The 21,285-nt window shown below is 38.7% G+C and overlaps 2 protein-coding genes across 2 annotated transcripts in view; one reads left to right on the top strand and one right to left on the bottom strand.

Annotated features, from left to right (window-relative positions):
• Positions 1-4,959: 4,959 nt before the first annotated feature.
• LOC134664616 (opsin, ultraviolet-sensitive-like) overlaps positions 4,960-21,285 on the bottom strand; it is a 34,968-nt gene continuing 18,642 nt past the window's right edge. The window contains exons 2-3 of the mRNA XM_063521346.1: positions 7,911-8,041; positions 4,960-7,026 (exon numbers count right to left, since the gene is read on the bottom strand). Of these exons, the coding sequence (XP_063377416.1) occupies positions 5,981-7,026; positions 7,911-8,041 (1,177 nt within the window). The 3' untranslated portion in view covers positions 4,960-5,980. The remainder of the gene's footprint in view (positions 7,027-7,910; positions 8,042-21,285) is intronic.
• Positions 10,730-13,049, top strand: LOC134664850 (uncharacterized). The gene is made up of 2 exons (XM_063521581.1): positions 10,730-10,972; positions 12,796-13,049. The coding sequence occupies exons 1-2, from the start codon at positions 10,756-10,758 to the stop codon at positions 13,041-13,043; spliced, it is 465 nt and encodes a 154-aa protein (XP_063377651.1). The 5' UTR covers positions 10,730-10,755; the 3' UTR covers positions 13,044-13,049.

Here is a 21,285-nt window from a genome sequence, read left to right as displayed (position 1 = left end):
GAGTACCTACAAGTTATCCGAGGACGATGTCGTGGGCAGGGCGAAGTGGAGAAGATTTAGCAGGAAAGCTGGCCTCGCCACCATGTGGGATATATAGTTAGGAAGAGAGAGAGAGAGGGGTAATCTTACTTTGATACAACCTTTAACATCGCTCACGCTAAAGTGAAAGTCGTGTCGCGCGCTAGTCACTAAGACGATCGTCAAGATCGTATCAAAACCATAACAAGTTGTGAAATCTAAATCCGGCTCTTGGGATTTCGTTGAATAAAAACTAAGTTTAACATTCAAACAATTTTTATTAATTTCTATAGGCAGTTTTTTTCTACTAAGACATTTAATAGCTATGTTTGACATCGAGAATTCCACTTACAGATTAATTTCACACAAGTAAAAATGCTCACTTTGAGCGTAAATATTAGGTACCCTAGGTTCCTACGTCGGTGAAAATAAAATATACATATTTACCTATCATTTGATTACAATATAGTACAAGTGAAGTGAATACATATAGTGTTATATAAAAATACCGTAGATACTCAAGTAAGCTACGCAATTTTATTTACAACTTCAATGAATAAATTATATCAACAAACCTACAGTGAAACCTTATGAATGTATTCTTATTCCAACAACACACATTGCGTATCAGCAATACCAAAAAGAATAGATAGTACCTACCTAGGTATAGAGGGGTCCTGTCATAGTAAATGTTGTAGTCACTGTAAATTTACTGCCATCTATCGACACACGACTATAACTCAAAATAAACACGTATAAAATTATCAAAAAAATGAATATATATGGATAAATTATTTTATTATTTTTATATCATTTTGACCCATGTTCATTCACTGATATCTATGTGTTAAATATGAAACGGTGTCGTCACGCCATCTAGCCGAGAATAGGCGAAAGGTGTGTGCGCCATCTATGCGAGAATTACTTTTTCTTGACTTCCGAGGCACGTTTATTTCTTAGACTTTATTCATTCTGGTGGAGACGCGGCTTTATACGAAGTTACATATGTCTTTGGCAATACCTACTCCTAACTGTAATCGGTGGACCTTATTACAAAAGGCATAAGGTCCACTGATGTACAGTTAACAGTGGGCGATGGTACCTACGGCGCGATTCGGGAAATGAATTAGAGACTAACTAGATACGATATAGTAAAGATATGTGACGTCCCACGGATAAAGGTACCTTATGGCGGTTGGCGCTTACACTATTATAACGTCGCTCCAATATAACAGCGCTATGCGACGTTGGTCCGATCAAGTAAGGAACATTACAGGACTTACTGTCACTAACTGCCCTTAGACAAGCCGAAGACAGGGTGAAATGGAAGCAGCTCGTCGAGGCCTCGGTGAAGGCATTTCAAGACAGGCACGACCTTCAGTAATGAAGAATACGAAGAAGAAGAAGATGCGACGTAAACGCCAACCGCCATAAGGTTCCTTTTGCCGTGGAACATCACATAACTTTAGTATTTCATATCTAGTGAATCTCTGATTCATTTCCCGAATCGCGGCGCTAGCTGCCATAAGGTACCTTTTGCCGTGGAGCGTCACATATCTTTACTATTTCAAATCTAGTGAATCTCTAATCCATTTCCCGAATCGAACCGCTTATTGGCTCAAAATATTCGTGTTACATTTCTTCCATTACAAAATGAAAGTGACGCAAAAATACAAAGCGATATTTCATCAATTTTATAAACAAGAATTGTTCCGACATCGGAATCCGCGAAAATCGAAATATCACTATCTGTCTCTCTATCTCTTGAATACGCAAGAGCAGAGAGGCGTATAATATATAGGTAACGAAATTTCCGTTTTCGATTCGATGTTTGTTGTATCATCAAGGAAAATTACAGAAGTGAATCCCGTGCGAGTTACAAGCTATTAATTCAAAGACCGTCCGTTATTAATCTTCTGGAATTTATCTTTGATTATTAGGTGCTGTTATTAGCAACATCACTGATTGCATAACCTTGAGGGTTTGTATTGATTTTCAGGAAATATCTGTAAGTTGACTTAAGGAAACTATATTTAGCTGGTTCAGTACCCGAAAGAGATTTTCAGGACTCGGTCATACCTTTGCCTGTACCTACGTACCTGAGCGACGGACGAGAAAAACTCCGTAAAAGTCATGTTAGGTAGGTATATGAGATACAAAACCAAAATTATCATCATCATCATCTCATTGTAGTAGTAGTAGTAGTAGTAAACTCTTTATTGTACAAAAAGACATATTAAAAATAACATACAATTAGCAAAAAGTACAAAGGCGAACTTATCCCTTTGAGGGATCTCTTCCAGTTAACCTTTGAGTAGATGAGAGGAGAGAGTGAAAATAGGGTCATTGTCAGCCATAAGACGTCCACTGCTGAACATAGGCCTCCCCCTTACCAAAATTATACGTATAGGTATATGCGATTGCTATTAACACTTTTGACACTTATCTTCTGTATGATGGGTCACAACAATATTCTTGGCTGTCTACGAGTATAATATACTCAAAGGATACAAACACTAAATAATGAGGCCGGTAGTTTGTAGCTCGATTCTCAATTAAATGAGTTTATTTGAAGAGCCGTGTGTACAGTGTGTAAATAATGTAGATATTTTTACTTTAACTGGATTATAATATAAATAATTCTACCAAAAATGTACTCTGTAACTTTCTATGATTATAACCACGTGGTATTTTATTCATCTACAGTAAACTGAATATCTTCTAAGGGTCGAGTCGCGCGATTGTCAATTAGGACGTTACACCTATTCGAGTTCAATATGATTTGATCGCGCGTTCGCGCGAGTAAAATTCTCATTGTATTCAGACGACTCCTAAATGATTGATACATATTAAATTGTGAATTATTTTGTGTTGAAAAATGTATAATAGGTATTTGTAACTTATAAACCCATGAAATCGTTATAGACATTTTTTTTTGAGTACCTAGGTAAAATATATATACTTACTCGTAGTTTCAGTATAATAGTGTATAAGTTTTTATTTATAAATGATGATGCCGGGATAACGCGAGGAAGAAGAAGATGATACAATTACAACAGTTGAGTTATTAGATACAAATATATAAAATTTAAATTATTTTAATATCCTTCAAATATATGAACGGCCTCCTAGCCTAGTCGGTAGTGACCCCGCCTACGAAGCAGGAGGTCCCGGGTTCGAATCCCGGTAAGGGCATTTATTTGTGTGTTCATCACAAATATTTGTTCCTGAGTTATGGATGTTTTCTATGTATATAAGTATTATATATGTGTACATTATATATATCGTCGTCTAGTACCCACAAGTCCCACAACACAAGCCTTGAGCTTACTGTGGGACTGGGTCGATCTGTGTAAAATTGTCCTATAATATTTTTTATTTTTATTTATTTTATTTATATACTTATATTTCGTATCCGACACACTGAGTCAGTTCCATTGTCCTAATTGTTTGGCCGATCTTTACCCACCGAAAGTATTTGCACAAAAGCAGGATGATTGGATAATAAATTAGGTACTTAATCGAACAGCCATTTTAGTATTATACGGAATAAGACCACAGCTATATAAGTTATATAGCTCCGTCCTTTAGCGATTCAGTTTAGGTCCTAAACAGAATCGTAATAAGGACACCATGGTAAGGCTCCAGGTACGTTCGAGTTTACAGACATCGTTACATATTCAATTAACGTTACAAAAATATATTCACACGAATTTATTGTTATGCCTTAGAGGCGCATATATTATATATTTTCACCAGCTCGCAAAGGCTTTCTTTATTGTTCAAAAACAGATGAGAAGTTGCATAATTAGTTAACCACAAGAGTGGCAAAGTAATTTGATGGAAATTTTGGGCTGTTTCTTTATGTTGTCTGTTAGGTGACTTTAAAAAAAGTAAATGTATGATGATATGGATAGTAAATATTTAATAACGTTCATTTGGTTTTGATTTGGTTCCATTTTGTTCCATGTACGAGTATTTTCCTCGCATTAGCGTCGTGAAAAATTTTGTGTTCCACTCGATGGCAATTAAATTTTTGGCAGCCGTGTTGTGATCTAAAAAAGCGCTACGACTTTTCAAAAACTCCGTTCTCTGAACTGCACCACTTTGCGCCCTTGTTAGACAAATATACCTATTTAAAATTCGAATACTGCTACTAATATTATCGTAAAATATACGCGCATAGTTGCGCAAATGGTACTTAAGAGGGTCTAAATATATATTTCTTGACAATACAATTGCTTCTCAATTATTATTTCACATCGAGAAATCGGGATGCCATGGCCTTTTTCATGCCACTTAAGTGCTATCGAAGCACAGTGCTGCCATTCACGAGCATCTTTAAATTGGCTCATTTTCCTTACGTGTCAGCGGTTCGGTTAAATTTAACGTGGATATGTTGAAAGTGATTTACCTAAGTGCCTATCATGAAGATTGTTTAGTGTTCTACCTATTTCTCGACTGCATCAGGTATCCAGGGTGTTTTCTACCCTTACCCAAATTTTGCAAGATAAAGGCCATAATGAGCAACCCAGAAGTTGCAAAAAAAAAACCGGACAAGTGCGAGTCGGACTCGCGCACGAAGGGTTCCGTACCATAATGCAACAAAAAAAAAAACAAAAAAAAAGCAAAAAAACGGTCACCCATCCAAATACTGACCACTCCCGACGTTGCTTAACTTTGGTCAAAATTCACGTTTGTTGTATGGGAGCCCCATTTAAATCTTTATTTTATTCTGTTTTTAGTATTTGTTGTTATAGCGGCAACAGAAATACATCATCTGTGAAAATTTCAACTGTCTAGCTATCACGGTTCGTGAGATACAGCCTGGTGACAGACGGACGGACGGACGGACGGACGGACGGACGGACGGACAGCGAAGTCTTAGTAATAGGGTCCCGTTTTACCCTTTGGGTACGGAACCCTAAAAAGTGGCTCTCCAATAGAGAAGAACATCGACGTGTGTTCAGCCAAAATGTTTGAAACAGTCAATTTTTTTCGCGATTTATGATGTCGCTTAGAATGATCTATATTATATTCATCTCGCAAAATATAACTAAGGATTGATAAAAATAACGACGCGTAATAGGTATTGTCAATAAAGAAAGGAATTTATTTCTATTGTAATTTCTAGGTACTTACCTACTTATAGATTGAATACGAATAAATACGATTTGAGGGTGAGCTCACTATTTCTACTTCTTTAAAGTGGCATTTGAATTGTGTGAGTGACAAAGGGTACCTATAACCCTTTGGATTCATCCAACACAAATACGATCCACATCAGACTGTCAATATTAACATAATATGTCACTTTATTTCGGGCAAAATCGCACCTATATTCTGTCACAATTGCATTCTACTTCAAAGGAATTGTGTAGGTATACAACTTTTAAGGGACACAATATTTTATGAGTACCTACTTACGACATAAAGTATTATACAGTCCAAACGTGCATTTTGTCTTTCAAAGTACCTAAAACATCTTAACAGTCATACAGTATTTATATCACATTGTTCAATCTTAGCATACTACTTTTAGCATACTAAAATTACTTGTTTAAAAGATCCGTTATAATTTAAGGTAGCTTAAATAATAGTGATAATAGTGCATTTTATCTATTACTATCTGACTGGTCCAAGAAATATTAATATAAGGAGTCGGTACATAACCAACAGCAAATGAAACATTTATTTACTAAGATCTACCTGCTTCAATTAGGGTGCTGATAGATATATCTCTATTTTCACTTATATTTGAGCTAAAAACTGTTCGTCATGATCTATATCTTTTAATGGATTAGAAACTTTCAAATGTTGGTGACCATTCTTACTACAGTCAAGTCAGTGTCTACCTGTTATATTGTGTCTGATTTATGAACATCAAAATATACAGTGAAATATTGCCTACCTTATTGCTTGTAACTGAGGCATCTGAGATTTAAAAATATAATTTTTTCAGTTACAAGACAATGGGCTCTGTATTCATAGATACAACACTCTTCGAGGATCGCCGGTGGAAACTCTTCTTCTTTGCAAACTTGGGTTTAGCGTACCAAGATGGTGGGCTTACGACACTGTCTTCGAAGCTCTTCATGCTAACGCTTCTCTGGGAGCCTTCCCTCTCCGAAACCCTGGAGGAAATCGTCTTTACGGTGCTGGGCGGCAGTTTAGCGCTTTCCTCTGTGTCATATGGTATATCCTTCATCTGGATAACTTCCACATCTGTGTCGCTAAGATCTTTACTCGCCCGTTTCATTTTGGAAGCCTCTGTCTCTGTATACCCAATCGTTTTAGTATAAGTGCTCATACGCCTAGACTTATCTCTGAATAGTAACTTCCTAAATTCCTTCCGGAACTTTGGGTGGGTGATTATGTAAATGAAAGGGTTTATACAAGCGGCGGTTTTGCAGAACAATGCCGGAATCATAGAAGCTATCGGCGTAATTAAATCCTTCTTACCGAAAATGCCCATGAGCGCTACGATCGCGTAGGGGGTCCAAGACACGAAGAACAATGCAATTACAACTATGACTAGAGCCGCTAGTTTGATTTCGGCTTTACGTTTGACTTGTTCCTTGACGTGCCTGGAGGAGAGTCGTTGTTCCTGGTTTTTGGTTTGAACGTTTCTATTGCAGACGACGACGCGGAGTATGTTGAGATAGCAGAATGTGATGGTGAAGAAGGGTGCGACCCAGGCGGCGCAGAAGAAAGTGAAGATGAAGTAGCGGGGTGGGAGTTCGTCAGTTAGATAGTCAAAGCTGCAGCTGGTGAGGTAGCCTTCGGGGACGTAGCGGCCATAGCCGATGTCCAGGGCGGGGATGGAGGCGAAGACGCCGGCGTAAATCCAGGCGCCGACGGCGAGCAGGCGCGCGCGCACGGCGGTGAGCGCTCGTAGCGGCTCTAGTGGGCGCACCACGGCCCAGTAGCGGTCCAGCGCAATGGCGGCCAGCGTCGCGATCGACGTGGTGCCCGTCAGCCCGCCGACGAACCCGTAAATCACACATCCTGGGAACAAAAAAATATTTGTTTAAGATTTCAGTTGGGTGTTGTTGTCATTGGTTAAAATACTTTACTCATCTGATTTTAAGTGGGTGCTACTAATCTTAAATGCACATTGTCTTATATGCACTTATTTATACCTGGTAATGTATAATCAAGTAAGATTATAAAAATTCTTCTACTGCTACTAGTCATTCATAGCAAAATGTTGACTCGAGGTGTGTGACATTACGTAAAACAAGCTTGTTTAACGCTTTTCGCACATGTTCATGAATATTTTACACGAAGCCAACATGAAATTAATGTTAAGCTCATGTTATTTAATTTTGAGATATATGGGCCTATAAATGAAAATAAACAATAAGTACATTAAACTTTATTTACATTCTTTTCCTCACGTCATGGAATTTCATATGAAATGAAAAGCAACGTTTATGTCACTCGCGTAAAACAAACACTCGGCTCTTTTTAGTGTCGCACCAACCGTAAGAAGCACGCTTTCAACATTACTCTTTTCATACTCTTTTTACTTGCGTGGGCAATTCCATTTGTACCATTCCTTTTATTTACCATTTTATTGTTTTGCGAGACCTTTTACTGACACTTTAACATAAATTACTCTTATTTATCCTCGTAAGACCCAGGCCATTTTTGCGCTTTTGAATTTGGAACTTTCCATTATTTCTATGAGAGTTGAAGATTCAAGTATAATTTGTACTTGTAAAAGTACGCTGGGACTAGTAGGCGCTTTTATGCTTTACCTTGATCGTGCACTGCAACGACAAGATTTACGTCACTATATAGCAAGACACTTAAATTTACACGTACTATTACGTTTCCTTCGTGAGAAAATATCTATCCCTATTCGCTTTTTGCGTTAAGTTACTTACCGGTTTTCCCCAAAGCCGGTCCCTGATTAAACGAGTTGAATATGAAGACCGGCGTCTTAGCCAGCATGAAGAAGTCGCTCAGCGCCAGGTTGGCCACCAGGATGTTGCCTGGAGTGCGCAGGGTGCGGCATCTGAAACGTGCTTATTGTTACTTAAGACCGAAGCAATATATTTAATTTGGAGCAGTTAAGTTTTTTGATGTTGTTAGGCCCAACTCAATAGCATAGATCCTGTAAACATATACGGAAGGCGGATTTTTATTTAACAATTAGTTGAGGTTTTGATCTTGTTTTGATACGACCCTGACAATTGCTCACGCTGATTGGTGCCCTCGAAATGATATCAGAGGATCTCCTCTACATCTAATCCTCTCATCTAGGCATCTGCCTGGAGACGCCATAAAAGTGAGAGCGATAGTCAAGGTCGTGTCAAAACGAGATCAAAAACATAACAAATTGCTGTATCAAAACCGGTCTCCGTGTAACATATTTCGTAGATAACCGATAAAAATATGCTCTAATATCTTAAGATGCTTGGTGTTATTAATTTTTACATAATTAAAGATTCAATTTACCTATAAGATTTATACATATAATACGTAATCAGGCGATCCTGGAGCACAAAAATAATTTAATTCTCCCATTTATCTGTATTTAAATAATTTTACGATTTCGATCCTTCTTAATTGGTTATTGTGAAGTTAAATTTTTGTATACTTTCTCATGATAAAATGCATATTTTGGCAGAAATCAAGAATATTGAAAATACATTGATAATTTTCTCTGCAAGTGAGGCACACGTAAAAAATATTCCACTACTTATTTGACCGGCAATATATTTTTATTTTTATCAAAAACATCTGCCGCATTCAATATATTTTAAGTGGGTATCTACTTAACCCTAACCACTAAGTATAAGAACATCTTTGAGCCGATAGATAGTTCGATAAGCGCCTTATGCTAGTTATCCATTGTTATGCTGAAATAACAACCACTTTGCGGTATTACGTACCTTAATGTACGGTTAGGTATTTTATTGGGGCTATAAATTCATATACTTAACTGTAAGCTATATTTCATGAAAATGTAACTATTTCGTTTCAAAAGCAGAGTATTTGATGTCGAAATATATTGTTATCTAGTAAACACATAAAATACGACGTGGTAAAAACCCGAAAAAAAAGAATGAATTTAGCTTTGTTTCGAATCCGATTCTGTTAAAAACCTTTTTGGTAAAAATGACAGCTCAATGCGAAACGTTGCTACTCTGTGACATTATCGCGCTCGATGTGCTAACAATTTAAAGATAAATACTTGTTATACATGGAAAATTTACGAAAAATACAAGCTTTTCCTCAAATAAACTTTCAAGCCATACAATTTGATTAAAGGTTTCAAGGCGCAAGTCTATTATTTGAAACCGAAAATAACTTGACGTGACGTGACTATTGATTATAAGTTAATTTAACACAATAAAACGTTTACTGCCGTGACCGTAATCTATCAATGTAAAAGACGACGTGTTATTACATAGTTTACTAAGTAAATACCTATGATGAAAAATATACCTTTGAGAAATATAGCAGAATGAAATTACCAAATATTTTCTTGGGAACTTCAGTTACGTAAATACGCGAGATGAAAATGTTGACGATTTTCCAATAAATACTTAACACGAAGGTACCAGTGATTCGTTTAGATACGAGTAACTACTTATAGGTAATATAAGTATACCTAACAACACAGAATGCGTAAAATTTCCTGATTATTACTCTGCCTTTAAGTAAATATATGCTTTATTATTACGGATACGGGCAAGGTGTACCTACTAATATACCATAAGTGTATAATTGTAACAGGTGTTTGTTACAGATATTTCGGGTCGCGGTTTCGAGCACGGCTCCAATAATTTCGATGGAATAAAATACCAAATAATCTTCACTGCTCCAAACAACACAGAACAGAAATTAGATGCAAGTAGATACTTACATACAACATGCAGAAATAATACTTATCGTAAAATGTGCGTAAAGGGTACTTTTGCTCCAAAACTTTCTCCAAAATTAGAAATTTAATTTAAATTTTATAATTATTATAATGAGGTAGCTGATACCTACGTATCAATGGCGGAGCGTCCATAGAACTCGATTCCCATCGGCTTGTCTGATATGATCAAGAGCTTGAATATCAAGCAAGTTTAAAGAGAATGGACCAAGGTCCATTCTCTTTAAACTTATGAAGAAAAGAAAGGGCAACTTAGCTACGGCTTGCCTACGAACAATCTAGGCGCGCCGCCACTGGTAGGTATGCGGACCCCAGGCTCCCAGACTCGTAGCAAAATGCTGGGATAACGTGAAGAAGAAAAATAGAAATGATAGGTATATTGGTGTATATGCTGATTTAAATTTGATCATCTCTACTAAGTATCCGGTTGTAAAACTTAAATGAGGTTTTCATATATATACAAATTGTTGGAGCACAATAACTAAGTGGGGAGCAAGTAGGCACATTTTACGGTATCATCTATTTATTACGGTAAAAAAAGATCTTCGAAAAAAATTCTGAACGATATCGGTCGTTCTGATAAATATCAGGTGTGAAACACAAATGTAATAAATTATTTGAGTAGTTACATTAATTAATGCCTAATAAAATACTAACCAAATATGTGATAGCCTATCACATATAGGTATATATATTTGTTATTGAGAAGAGAAGGTACCTACTTAATTGATATAAGCATAGCTATTTTATTTGTACAGCTGGCTCTATAAACGTATAAGCAATAACTTCCATTCTGCCATTGTTATTAGTCATTTCCATCCGATAAGTGGTCGCGTCTAAAGATGTGGAAGTACAATTTATTCATAGTTTTAACGTGTCTGTGTGCAAGGGCTACAAGTTTTGAAATTTTTGACGAGGCAAATCTTGTACCAGAAATGTGTGATGAAACTGATGAAGAAAATACTGGGGTAGATTTTTTGCCCGATGTATTTGATACAGTAATTAATAGTACCAAAAATGTGATAGAAAGCGTTCTGTTGCCTGATTCAAATACTACAGGTAGGTTTCACTTTCATTTATTTTAATTTAAACTATAAATACATATTAGTACGGAAAATCGCCCGTACTACAATACAATACAATACATACCTAACATGAAAATGAGTAATTTTTTATGGAAATTTCCATATAAAGTGACTCTTAACACTAAAATGATAGCTAGGTAGGTATACTCCTTTGTTCACAAAACTTAACGTTAACGAACATCTGTTATATTTCCTCTTTTTCTGACGAAGACAAATCTAACAATGACAGATAACGACAAACGACTATCAACGGCTGTTAGTTTAGGCAAATTTTTATGAATAGAGTCATTAAAAAATATTATGAGCACTTCGTTCAAGTAGCTTATATGGCTTCAGACCGTCCTTAAGCATTACTCGTTTAAATATCTTTAATACTTATCAACAAAAGTTTTATCAGACTGCGTTTCAGAAAAGTACGCCGATTTTAACAAAAGCAATCTCGGTTTCAGTTGAAAGTACCTAATTTATTTAAGTAGTTCACTATTTTCTCTATCGGTGCTCACAAAGATAAGGACGGAGCACATTTTAGCTATGTAACTAGCAAGTCCATTTAAACTGCTGTTTTGAAATAGGTTGTCAAAAAACCATATCTTACCTTTTTATGGTCAAGGAATTTATTTTCAGTACCATTTCGTACCTTGTCATAGTGACAATAGTAGGTAAATAGGTATGATATGAGATACCTAGGGAACTTTGCCAAATGAAAGTTTTGCTATGTAGGATATTACGCTACGCTAGTAAATATCTCTCTTATGATTATTTTAAAAGAAAATAAATAATATACTGTACTCATGAATGTTCTTTCACTCATATATATATTATTTAACATTACACACAATGCAAAACATAATTTAATTTGTTAAAAAAAACTTAAGTATTTGAAATAATAATAATGTATTCACATTTATTATGCAGTAAAATGCCATCGAAATGATGTGTAAATAGGAACGCGAATTTAATGCAGCCATCAAAACATTGGTTTAAAAGCTTTGACAACTAAATAATAATCTTTCAAAGAACAATTCTGTGGTTGAAGTTCTTGGTTAACAAGCGACAAAGGTAGGACGCCTCGTTAGGAACTCACTTCTTCTGTTAAAACAGATATTTTACATTCAATTTTACGACAAAATTCATAAACATGAAGTCGATTCTGTATCAATAATTTGATATATCGTGGATAATGTCGTTGGTTATGCATTAAGTTAATTTTAATTGTACTACTAAATGTAACATTGTATTGTATAGCTGTTTGTTATCCCTAAAATGAAACAAAAAAAAATAAAGAATTGGGCTTATGCTTTTCATTCAACGTGCGCCGCTGCACCAATCAACGTGAGCCGCTAAACTGAATGGTCTACCGCGAACACCGAAGATCACAAATTGCTGAGACATTTCTCTGTCACTCGAATCACGCCTTAATTGGAGTAAACGAGAAAGATGCCCGCAATTGGCGAACTTTGTTGTTCGCGGTAAACCCTCAGGAGTTGACTTCTCGGTCACACTTGTTGGTGCACGTGCGATGCCTGGAAGCGTACACAGTTTGTAATCGTTTCTTTAACTAGAAATGTCTATTTTGACATTGACAGATCGTATCCATATCGTAAACGACTTAGGATGACATGACTCAAAATAATAAAAAAATTAGATTATAACCTTAAACAATCTTAAGACAGAATAGGCCTTCAACGGAATTCTGTATAACTATACAGCGGCCCACAAGATTCATTAACGATTACATTTTAAGCGCGCAAAGCATATTATGTGAGTCATTAAATCTAATAATCTCTTTATCTTTAGGTAAACATGATGACTTGAATAGTACCAAGTGTATCGGTAACGGGCTTCTGGACTTCATACAATGCGTGGTGGCATCGAAAATAGAAAGTTTTCGGCAAGATCTTAGCGAGGTCGCATTCCCCAAAACACGGCCAGGGGTCTTCAAGAGGCACAACATGAACTCCAAGATCCAGGGCAGCCTAGAGGAATGGATTAAGGAGTTTATCAAGGACATGGATCCAGATACAAATTGTACATCTGATGAATAAACTATTTGTATAATTATGTATACCTAAATACATAAATTTATATTGAATATTTTAATATATACATATAGGTATGACTACCTATATGTATATATTAAAATAACATGTACCTATTTACTTCCTACGTCTGCTTGATTTTATTATTATTAAAGGTGCGCAAAACGATTCACTGTGTTGAAAAAATTGATTGATATCTTTTGCTCTCGGTGATATATCACTCATTTCGTTCATTTTGCTAAGTGGATCTGTAGTATTGTATTGTATCTGTATTGTTCACGAGTGAGTAGAGAGAGATGTCAATCATAGAGCAAGGATCACTGAGATAGATGAGTGACTGAGCGAGTTAAATCATCAGGGAGTTGAAGAGTGAGTGAGTTCAATCAAAATATATAGTTCATTTAAATCACTCACTCGTGAACGACACATGTCTAATAATCAATCTTTGAGTGCCATTGTAAATGTTGAAATAATTATGCCTATCTACGAAATTCATAAACTTTTGCAGCGTTTAAAATTTTAATTTAATAATTAGGTATCTTAACTTTGATAAGTCCCAAATAGAAAAGCCCCATTATATATTCCAAATTAAATTAGCATAAAAAAGGAATTGCATTTGAACTTTACAATTTGATCTTAAGTTGAAATCAGTCACAGCGCATAATAAAATCAGATTAAATTTAGCGCGATTTGTTAAGGGGCTACCTGCGGTTTGCATCGATTTTTGATAAGTTTTAAATCGTATCTCCTCTCGGACATTTGCACTACAGATAGATTTATAAGACATACCTACTGCTATTGGTTCTTCAATCTTTTATTTCCATTCTTCTTTTATCTTCATTCTTATGTACCGGATTTTGAATGAAATGAATACTCAGCTATTTTTTTATGCTTTTTAGGTTAAACATTGTCTTTTTTTCGTAACTAGATTGCTGTGAAGGATTTTACATAAACGAAATCTACATATTTGGGTTCATCTTAGACGTCTCGATGTCCAGGATTTTAATAAGTTTAATTTAATTTTTTATTATAATTGCCTAAAATTGTTCAACTTTGATGCCAAATATCTCGAAGACAATGAACTTTGTAATGTGATACGATATTGCTTAAAACCGTTGCTGTTAATAATAATATGATCATCATCATCATCATCATCTCAGCCTATATACGTCCCACTGCTGGGCACAGGCCTCCTCTCGAGCGCGAGAGGGCTTGGGCTATAGTCCCCACGCTAGCCCAATGCGGATTGGGGACTTCACATACACCTTTGAATTTCTTCGCAGATGTATGCAGGTTTCCTCACGATGTTTTCCTTCACCGAAAAGCGACTGGTAAATATCAAATGATATTTCGTACATAAGTTCCGAAAAACTCATTGGTACGAGCCGGGGTTTGAACCCGCGACCTCCGGATTGCAAGTCGCACGCTCTTACCGCTAGGCCACCAGCGCTCTCGCAATAATATGATAACCTACAAAAAACATTAGAAAACTAAGAGATTCAGATCGAAGGTCATTGGCGCGGGGTAGCCCTTTAAGTTCCAATGTTGCCCAGGCATAATCATAAACTACCTAACAATACATTATTCATTTAAAATTTCAGAATTTTCATTTTCATTGAAAAGGGTCTGCAATCGAAGTTGATTTCCTGGCAAAGTCACGGCGCTCTATTGTTAATATATACCTTACTTATTCCGAGCTTTTTATTCAAAATGTTCTCCAGAAATTTCCTCTTTTAACTTCCTTTTGTAGCTTCATCTCAGTATTGATTTCTGTCATATTGTCGGTAATGAGGTCTACTGTTCGCGATGCAAATACTATCTCATTAACAGCGTCAATGAATGTGTAAGAGCTGAGAGAGGTGCGGGGAGCCGGGGGATGCACCTATGCATTTCCGAACAAACCCGAGTTGGTTCCGAATTAGATTCTGCGCCAGCCGCACGTCTCTTGCGCTCATTTTTTTATATGTGTACCTACTTTCCGTTTTTAAATTCGATTAATATAGTTTTTTGTGCATTTTTCGGACTTCCACTTGGTGTTTTAACTCCCAGCCGTTACAAAAGCTGGTCCTTCGAACCGGATCGTGAATGTTCCATACGCCTAAGATAAAGATGTCAAATGTTTCAAATGTTAAAACACGGAGTGTTGCTAAGCGGGAACAGTTGCAATTGGAGGGTACCGCCAACAAAGAAGCGACCCGTACCGATATGCCGCAGGATACCGAAGCTAAAGAAGAACAAAATGAACCTTCAACATCACAGAAACGGATATTGGATACGACATCAGTGATCGCGAGTACCGTCAAGACAGAAAAGACTCGCAAATCTGAGCGCGCCGTTAGTGTGCCGAAAACAAAGCGATCTTCTGTATCTTCTGTAGAAGCGCGCAGAAAGAAGCTGGAGTTAGAAGCGGCGGAACAGAAAGCACGAATTAGGATGGAGTTAATTGACAAGCGGTTGGAAGCCGAGATAGCGGAATTAAATAACGATTACAGTCCACATTCATCGGAGGCCGAAAGTTTAGTTTCCAATCGCAGTGAGGTTGCTAAATGGGTGGAGCGAAGTCAGCAAGAATTGGAGTCACGGCCAGTCACTGAACGGAACGAGGGTCCCCAGGGGCCAGGCTTGCCGTGCCCGCCAGCGTTACAGAACGACGCTAGCACCGACGGTCCAATTCACCAGCTCGCTAACGTACTAAAAGATTTCCTCTCAACTAGCATCACTGAAAAACAAAACTCCAAGCTTCTAAGCCGTATCAGTACACCCAAGGATCTACCACTATTCACTGGTGATGCAATGGAATGGCTACAGTTCAAGATGGCATATGAAGAATCAACTCGATTGTGTCAATTTAGTGATTCCGAGAACTTGTGGCGTCTACGAAAATGTCTCCGTGGCGCAGCGAAAGATGCAGTCCAGGCGTTACTCATCACGGCTACTTCTCCCGACGTACTTATGTCTACGCTCGAGCTGCAGTTCGGCAACCCAGATACTATCTTGTCGCGTATAAGACAAGAAATAAAAAAAATAAATTCAGTGGCTCCAGAATACCATAAAGACATTCTCATGTTTTCAAATAAAATTAAAAATTATGTTGCCGCTGTACTCGCACTTAACCGTGAAAACCACCTCGAAGACTCGAGTCTAATCACAGTTGTGTTATCTAAACTGCCTACTATTCTTTTGTCTAAATGGGCGGACTACCGGTACTCACACAACACAGCAAGTACCACGACTAGACTCGATCAACTATCGGATTTTCTCAACGAAGAAGCTATTAAAATATCAAAGTGCAGTGTTACGTTAATTAATGCTCCAAGGGACAATTTTAAACGTAAATACACGGACAGTAATATCAACACTAAAACTATACTGCTACAAAGTGAACAAAGTTATACTAAGTGTCGTTATTGTCACGGATCTAATCACAATCTCACAGACTGTAAGAAATTTAAGAAATCATTAAGAAAAGATCGCTGGAGCTATGTGAAACGGTCTGGACTATGTTACAAGTGCCTATTACGTCATCACGATAAACAGCTGTGCCCGGCGCCGGTATGCGATATTGATAACTGCGGCGAAGCGCATCACCGCTTATTACATTTTGTTCCGAATAATCGTGGGACATCAAGCAGCAACCCCGTCGTAGAGGAGCCGCCCGAGACTGAAAATACGGAAACTCAAGTCGTTACTCATGTTGACTGTACCTCCGAAAGTGTTGTGTTAATAAAAGTCGTGCCAATAAATGTACACGGACCTAATGGAACAATTATAAACACGACCGCGGTTCTTGATGACGGTACTAGTGTGTCGATGATAACAGCTGGTCTGGCCGCCCGGGCCGGCCTGCAGGGACGTCGCAAGTACCTGCGCGCGCGCGGTGCATGGCACAATGCTGAGTTAGCGTGCGAATCGGAGCAGATTGATAACATTACGTTGTCCAATACTTATGACAAAAAACTGTTTACGTTGAGTGCGCGCAGTGTGAATGAACTTGATTTACCTAAACAAAATATGAACTTAGTTAATTGTGATAAGTTCGCGCATGTGCAAAAGTATAAAAAATATTTCAGTAACGGACAATATAAAAAACCTGAAATACTAATCGGCCAAGATAATTATCATTTGATATTTCCATTAGAAGTCATAGGTGGAAGTACATACGACGAGCCTTATGTGACTCGTACTCCGCTGGGCTACTGTGTACACGGCAGGGTTCCCACTGGTGTGACGTCATCACACCGCGCACTGTTTACAACCCTGCATTTAACTACTTATGACGACGACGCTGACGTCACCGAGAACAACCGGTTGCTTAATGATCTACACGAGGAGGTTCGCCGTAACTTTACAGTGGATTCTATGGGAATTTCTACTAAACCGCGGCTGAATAGCGAAGATGAACGCGCTCGTGAACTGCTGGAGCAAACTTCTACTCTCGTTGACGGCAAATGGCACGTCGGCTTACCCTGGAAAGACGTGAACTGTGCTCTGCCCGACTCATTTCCCCTTGCGATGTCACGCTTAAGAAACGTCGAACAAAAGATGTCAAAGAATAGCGCATTCAAACAGAGATATATGGAACGTTTTCAACACTTATTCGAAAATGATTATGCGCACGAATTACTCGACACTCAAGTTACGCCAAAAACCTGGTACTTAGGACATTTTGGAGTAGACAATCCAAATAAGTCAAAACTTCGTCTTGTTTTTGACGGGGCAGCTACTACGAACGGATTTTGTCTAAACGACTATTTACTAAAAGGACCCGACCTACTCATGTCTCTCTTCGGTATAATGCTCAGATTCCGCGAGCACCCTATCGCCATATCTGGTGACATAAAGGACATGTTTCTACGCATAAAAATAAGACCCGAAGATCAGAATGCTTTTCGATTCTTATACAGAAAAGAACCCGAAGAACCCGTGAGAACGTATGTGATGTCGTCCTTAGTATTTGGAGCCTGCTGTTCGCCATTTATTGCTCAATTTGTCAAAAACAAGAACGCTCAACGCTTCGAGTCATCATATCCATCAGCCACGGAAGCTATATATAAGCAACATTACATGGATGACTGGATTGACAGCGTGCCAGATGAAGAGACCGCTATCAAGTTGATACGCGAGGTAAAAATGATTCATAAACAAGGAAACTTTGAAATACGCAACTTTATGTGCAACAGCCAAGCGGTACTCGATAGCATACCAAAAGAAGCCCTAGGTGAGACGGCCGTAAAATTCAAAACCGGCGATCAGTACGAAGGCGAGCGAACCCTCGGCTTATTGTGGCGTCCAGATGATGATACCTTGGGTTTTGACGTGTCGTTTAAAAAAATACCGGAATGTATTTTAAATGGACAACAAAGGCCAACAAAGCGTGCTATGCTGCGCGTTGTGATGTCGATTTTCGATGTTTACGGATTTTTATCGCCTATTACTATCATAGGAAAACTGATTATTCGTGATACCTGGCGATTAAATATATCTTGGGATGAAGGCGTACCCGATGACATATACGATGAATGGTGCAAGTGGACGAATCTACTTAAATCGTTAGATAATGTGAGACTGCCCAGGTACTATAACGACGCCGCCGCAACGAGCCCCGCCAGCGCAACGCACACCGAACCGACGCGGAGTCAGCTGTTGCTAAGAGGCGACGCGCCCGTCCCGGCCTTATCGCTATCTACACCTGCGCCGGCGCTGCAATTGAATGACAATAATAAATATACAAACCTGCAGTTGCATTTATTTTGCGACAGTTCATCTATAGCTATGTGCGCGGTGGCTTACTGGAGGTGGGAATGTAATGGACTAATACACGTTGCATTTATAGCTAGCAGAAGTCGTGTGATGCCTAATAAGACCTTATCAATTCCTAGGGCGGAATTACAAGCTGCTGTATTATCTGCTCGCTTAGCAGATACGATAACAAAAGAACATAAGATAAAGGCCGAGCGACGAACCTTCTGGAGTGATTCAAGTTGTACTCTGCATTGGATAAGGAATGCCGCGCGTACCTATAAACCGTACATAGCACATCGATTAGGCGAGATTGACGAGATGACGCTCATTAGTGAATGGAGGTACGTGCCTACAAAATTAAACATATCGGACTTGGGCACGCGAATAAACTATGACTGCCGCATTTTGGATAACGAATGGCTTCATGGACCTACCTTTCTCCGACGTGATGAGTGTGACTGGCCAACCGATGTACTGAACCCTGAAATAAAAAATACAGATGATTTAGAATGTGTAATTATAATACAAAATAATGAAATAGACTTACCTGTGCCGGACCCAACAAGGTTTTCTTCGTGGTTGCGCCTACTTAGGTCTACTAATATGGTACTTACCTTTGTAAACAAATGTAGAAAACATACCATTGAGAAAGATGTTACCATGGAGAGAGCAGAAAGCTTACTTTTGAGAAATTCACAAGCTGAAAGTTTCGGACAAGAAGTAAGTGACCTGAAACAAGGAAAACACGTTAGTAAAACTAGTAAAATACTTACTCTGTCACCGTTCCTCGACGAACATGGAGTGTTGCGCGCGGGGGGCCGCATCGATGAGGCTGCAGATGTTTCGCCGGCAATGAGAAGACCTGCAATCCTAGATGGTCAGAATTATACGGCGCGCCTGATTGTGAAATATTATCATACCAGCGCCGCGCATGGATATCAGGAATTAGTTGTAAATAATATAAAACAAAAATACTGGATTACAAAATTAAGACCGACCGTCAAAAACGTCGTATCTAAGTGCATGACCTGTCGACTTAAAAAATGTAAACCAGAGATTCCCAGAATGGGAGACCTACCTAGTGCTAGATTGGCTCACCATCAACGTCCCTTTACCTTTTGTGGCGTAGACCTGTTCGGCCCTATGGAGGTAACTATTGGAAGGCGTCGAGAAAAAAGATACGGCGTTCTGTTTACCTGCTTAACGGTGAGAGCTATACATCTGGAGACCGTCGCATCACTTACCTCCGATTCCTTCATCATGGCTCTGCGCCGCATGGCAGCAAGACGAGGCTGGCCTCAGCAATTGTTTTCGGACAATGGGACGAATCTCCGAGGTGCCGATACTGAACTTAGAAAGTCGATTCAGGAGCTGGATGAGGAGAAACTCAAAGATGGAGCGATGAACCACGGGGCAAAATGGACTTTCATTCCCCCTGCTAGCCCACACTGGGGAGGTGCATGGGAGCGCCTGATACGAAGTGTAAAGGTATCCCTGAAAACCATACTAAAAGAACGAGCTCCTAGAGAGGAGACTTTGAACACTCTACTCGCTGAAGTTGAAAATATAGTAAACAGCCGCCCGCTGACCCATGTTTCTGTCGAGCCAAATAGCCAGGAAACTCTGACACCTAACCACTTTCTTGTGGGTACCTCATCTAATCTACCACACATTGGAGTCTTTGACGGATCAGAGTTTTTTCTACGAAAACAATGGCGCATAGCTCAGCTCCTTGCTGACCAATACTGGAAGCGTTGGGTGAGGGAGGTTCTGCCTGACCTGGTGCCGCGAAAGAAATGGCAAGCAGAGCAGAGGCCATTGCAAGTTGGAGACCTCGTGCTCATTGTAGAGCCAGACGGGCCTCGTAATGTGTGGCCCAGGGGCATAATACAAGAAGTTATACCTGGAAAAGACGGGCGGATCCGAATGGTGAGGATTAAGACCAGAACGGGAATACTTACCAGATCTGCCACACGCGTCGCTCACCTTCCGATAGGGGATGAGTGCTGCTAGTGCAGCACTAGGGGGGGGTATGTTCGCGATGCAAATACTATCTCATTAACAGCGTCAATGAATGTGTAAGAGCTGAGAGAGGTGCGGGGAGCCGGGGGATGCACCTATGCATTTCCGAACAAACCCGAGTTGGTTCCGAATTAGATTCTGCGCCAGCCGCACGTCTCTTGCGCTCATTTTTTTATATGTGTACCTACTTTCCGTTTTTAAATTCGATTAATATAGTTTTTTGTGCATTTTTCGGACTTCCACTTGGTGTTTTAACTCCCAGCCGTTACATCTACTGATAAACAATTCTCGTCAAACGGAAGTTAATTTTCAGCGATAATGATCAGTATTTAATCATTGCCATTGAATTAATGTTGGTTTGGGGATATTATCCGTCATTTGTAGATAATTAATAATTATATTGATGTTGAGGATTTCTGCTAAGGATGGATTACGTAATTTAGGTACTCTCTCCATCTCCGCTTCAACGTTTTCTGAAATTAAT

This window comes from Cydia fagiglandana, chromosome 5 (assembly GCF_963556715.1).
Source record: "Cydia fagiglandana chromosome 5, ilCydFagi1.1, whole genome shotgun sequence".
NCBI classification, from domain to species: domain Eukaryota; kingdom Metazoa; phylum Arthropoda; class Insecta; order Lepidoptera; family Tortricidae; genus Cydia; species Cydia fagiglandana.
The sequence above is the reverse complement of the archived record's forward strand: the minus strand, read 5'-3'. Positions and strand labels throughout refer to the sequence as shown.

Bases quoted from the DNA above. Each gene is read 5' to 3' on its own strand.
- LOC134664850 (XM_063521581.1), top strand. From the start codon at position 10,756: ATGTGGAAGTACAATTTATTCATAGTTTTAACGTGTCTGTGTGCAAGG. The intron at 10,973-12,795 runs GTAGGTTTCACT...CTTTATCTTTAG, and splicing joins GCCTGATTCAAATACTACAG to GTAAACATGATGACTTGAAT.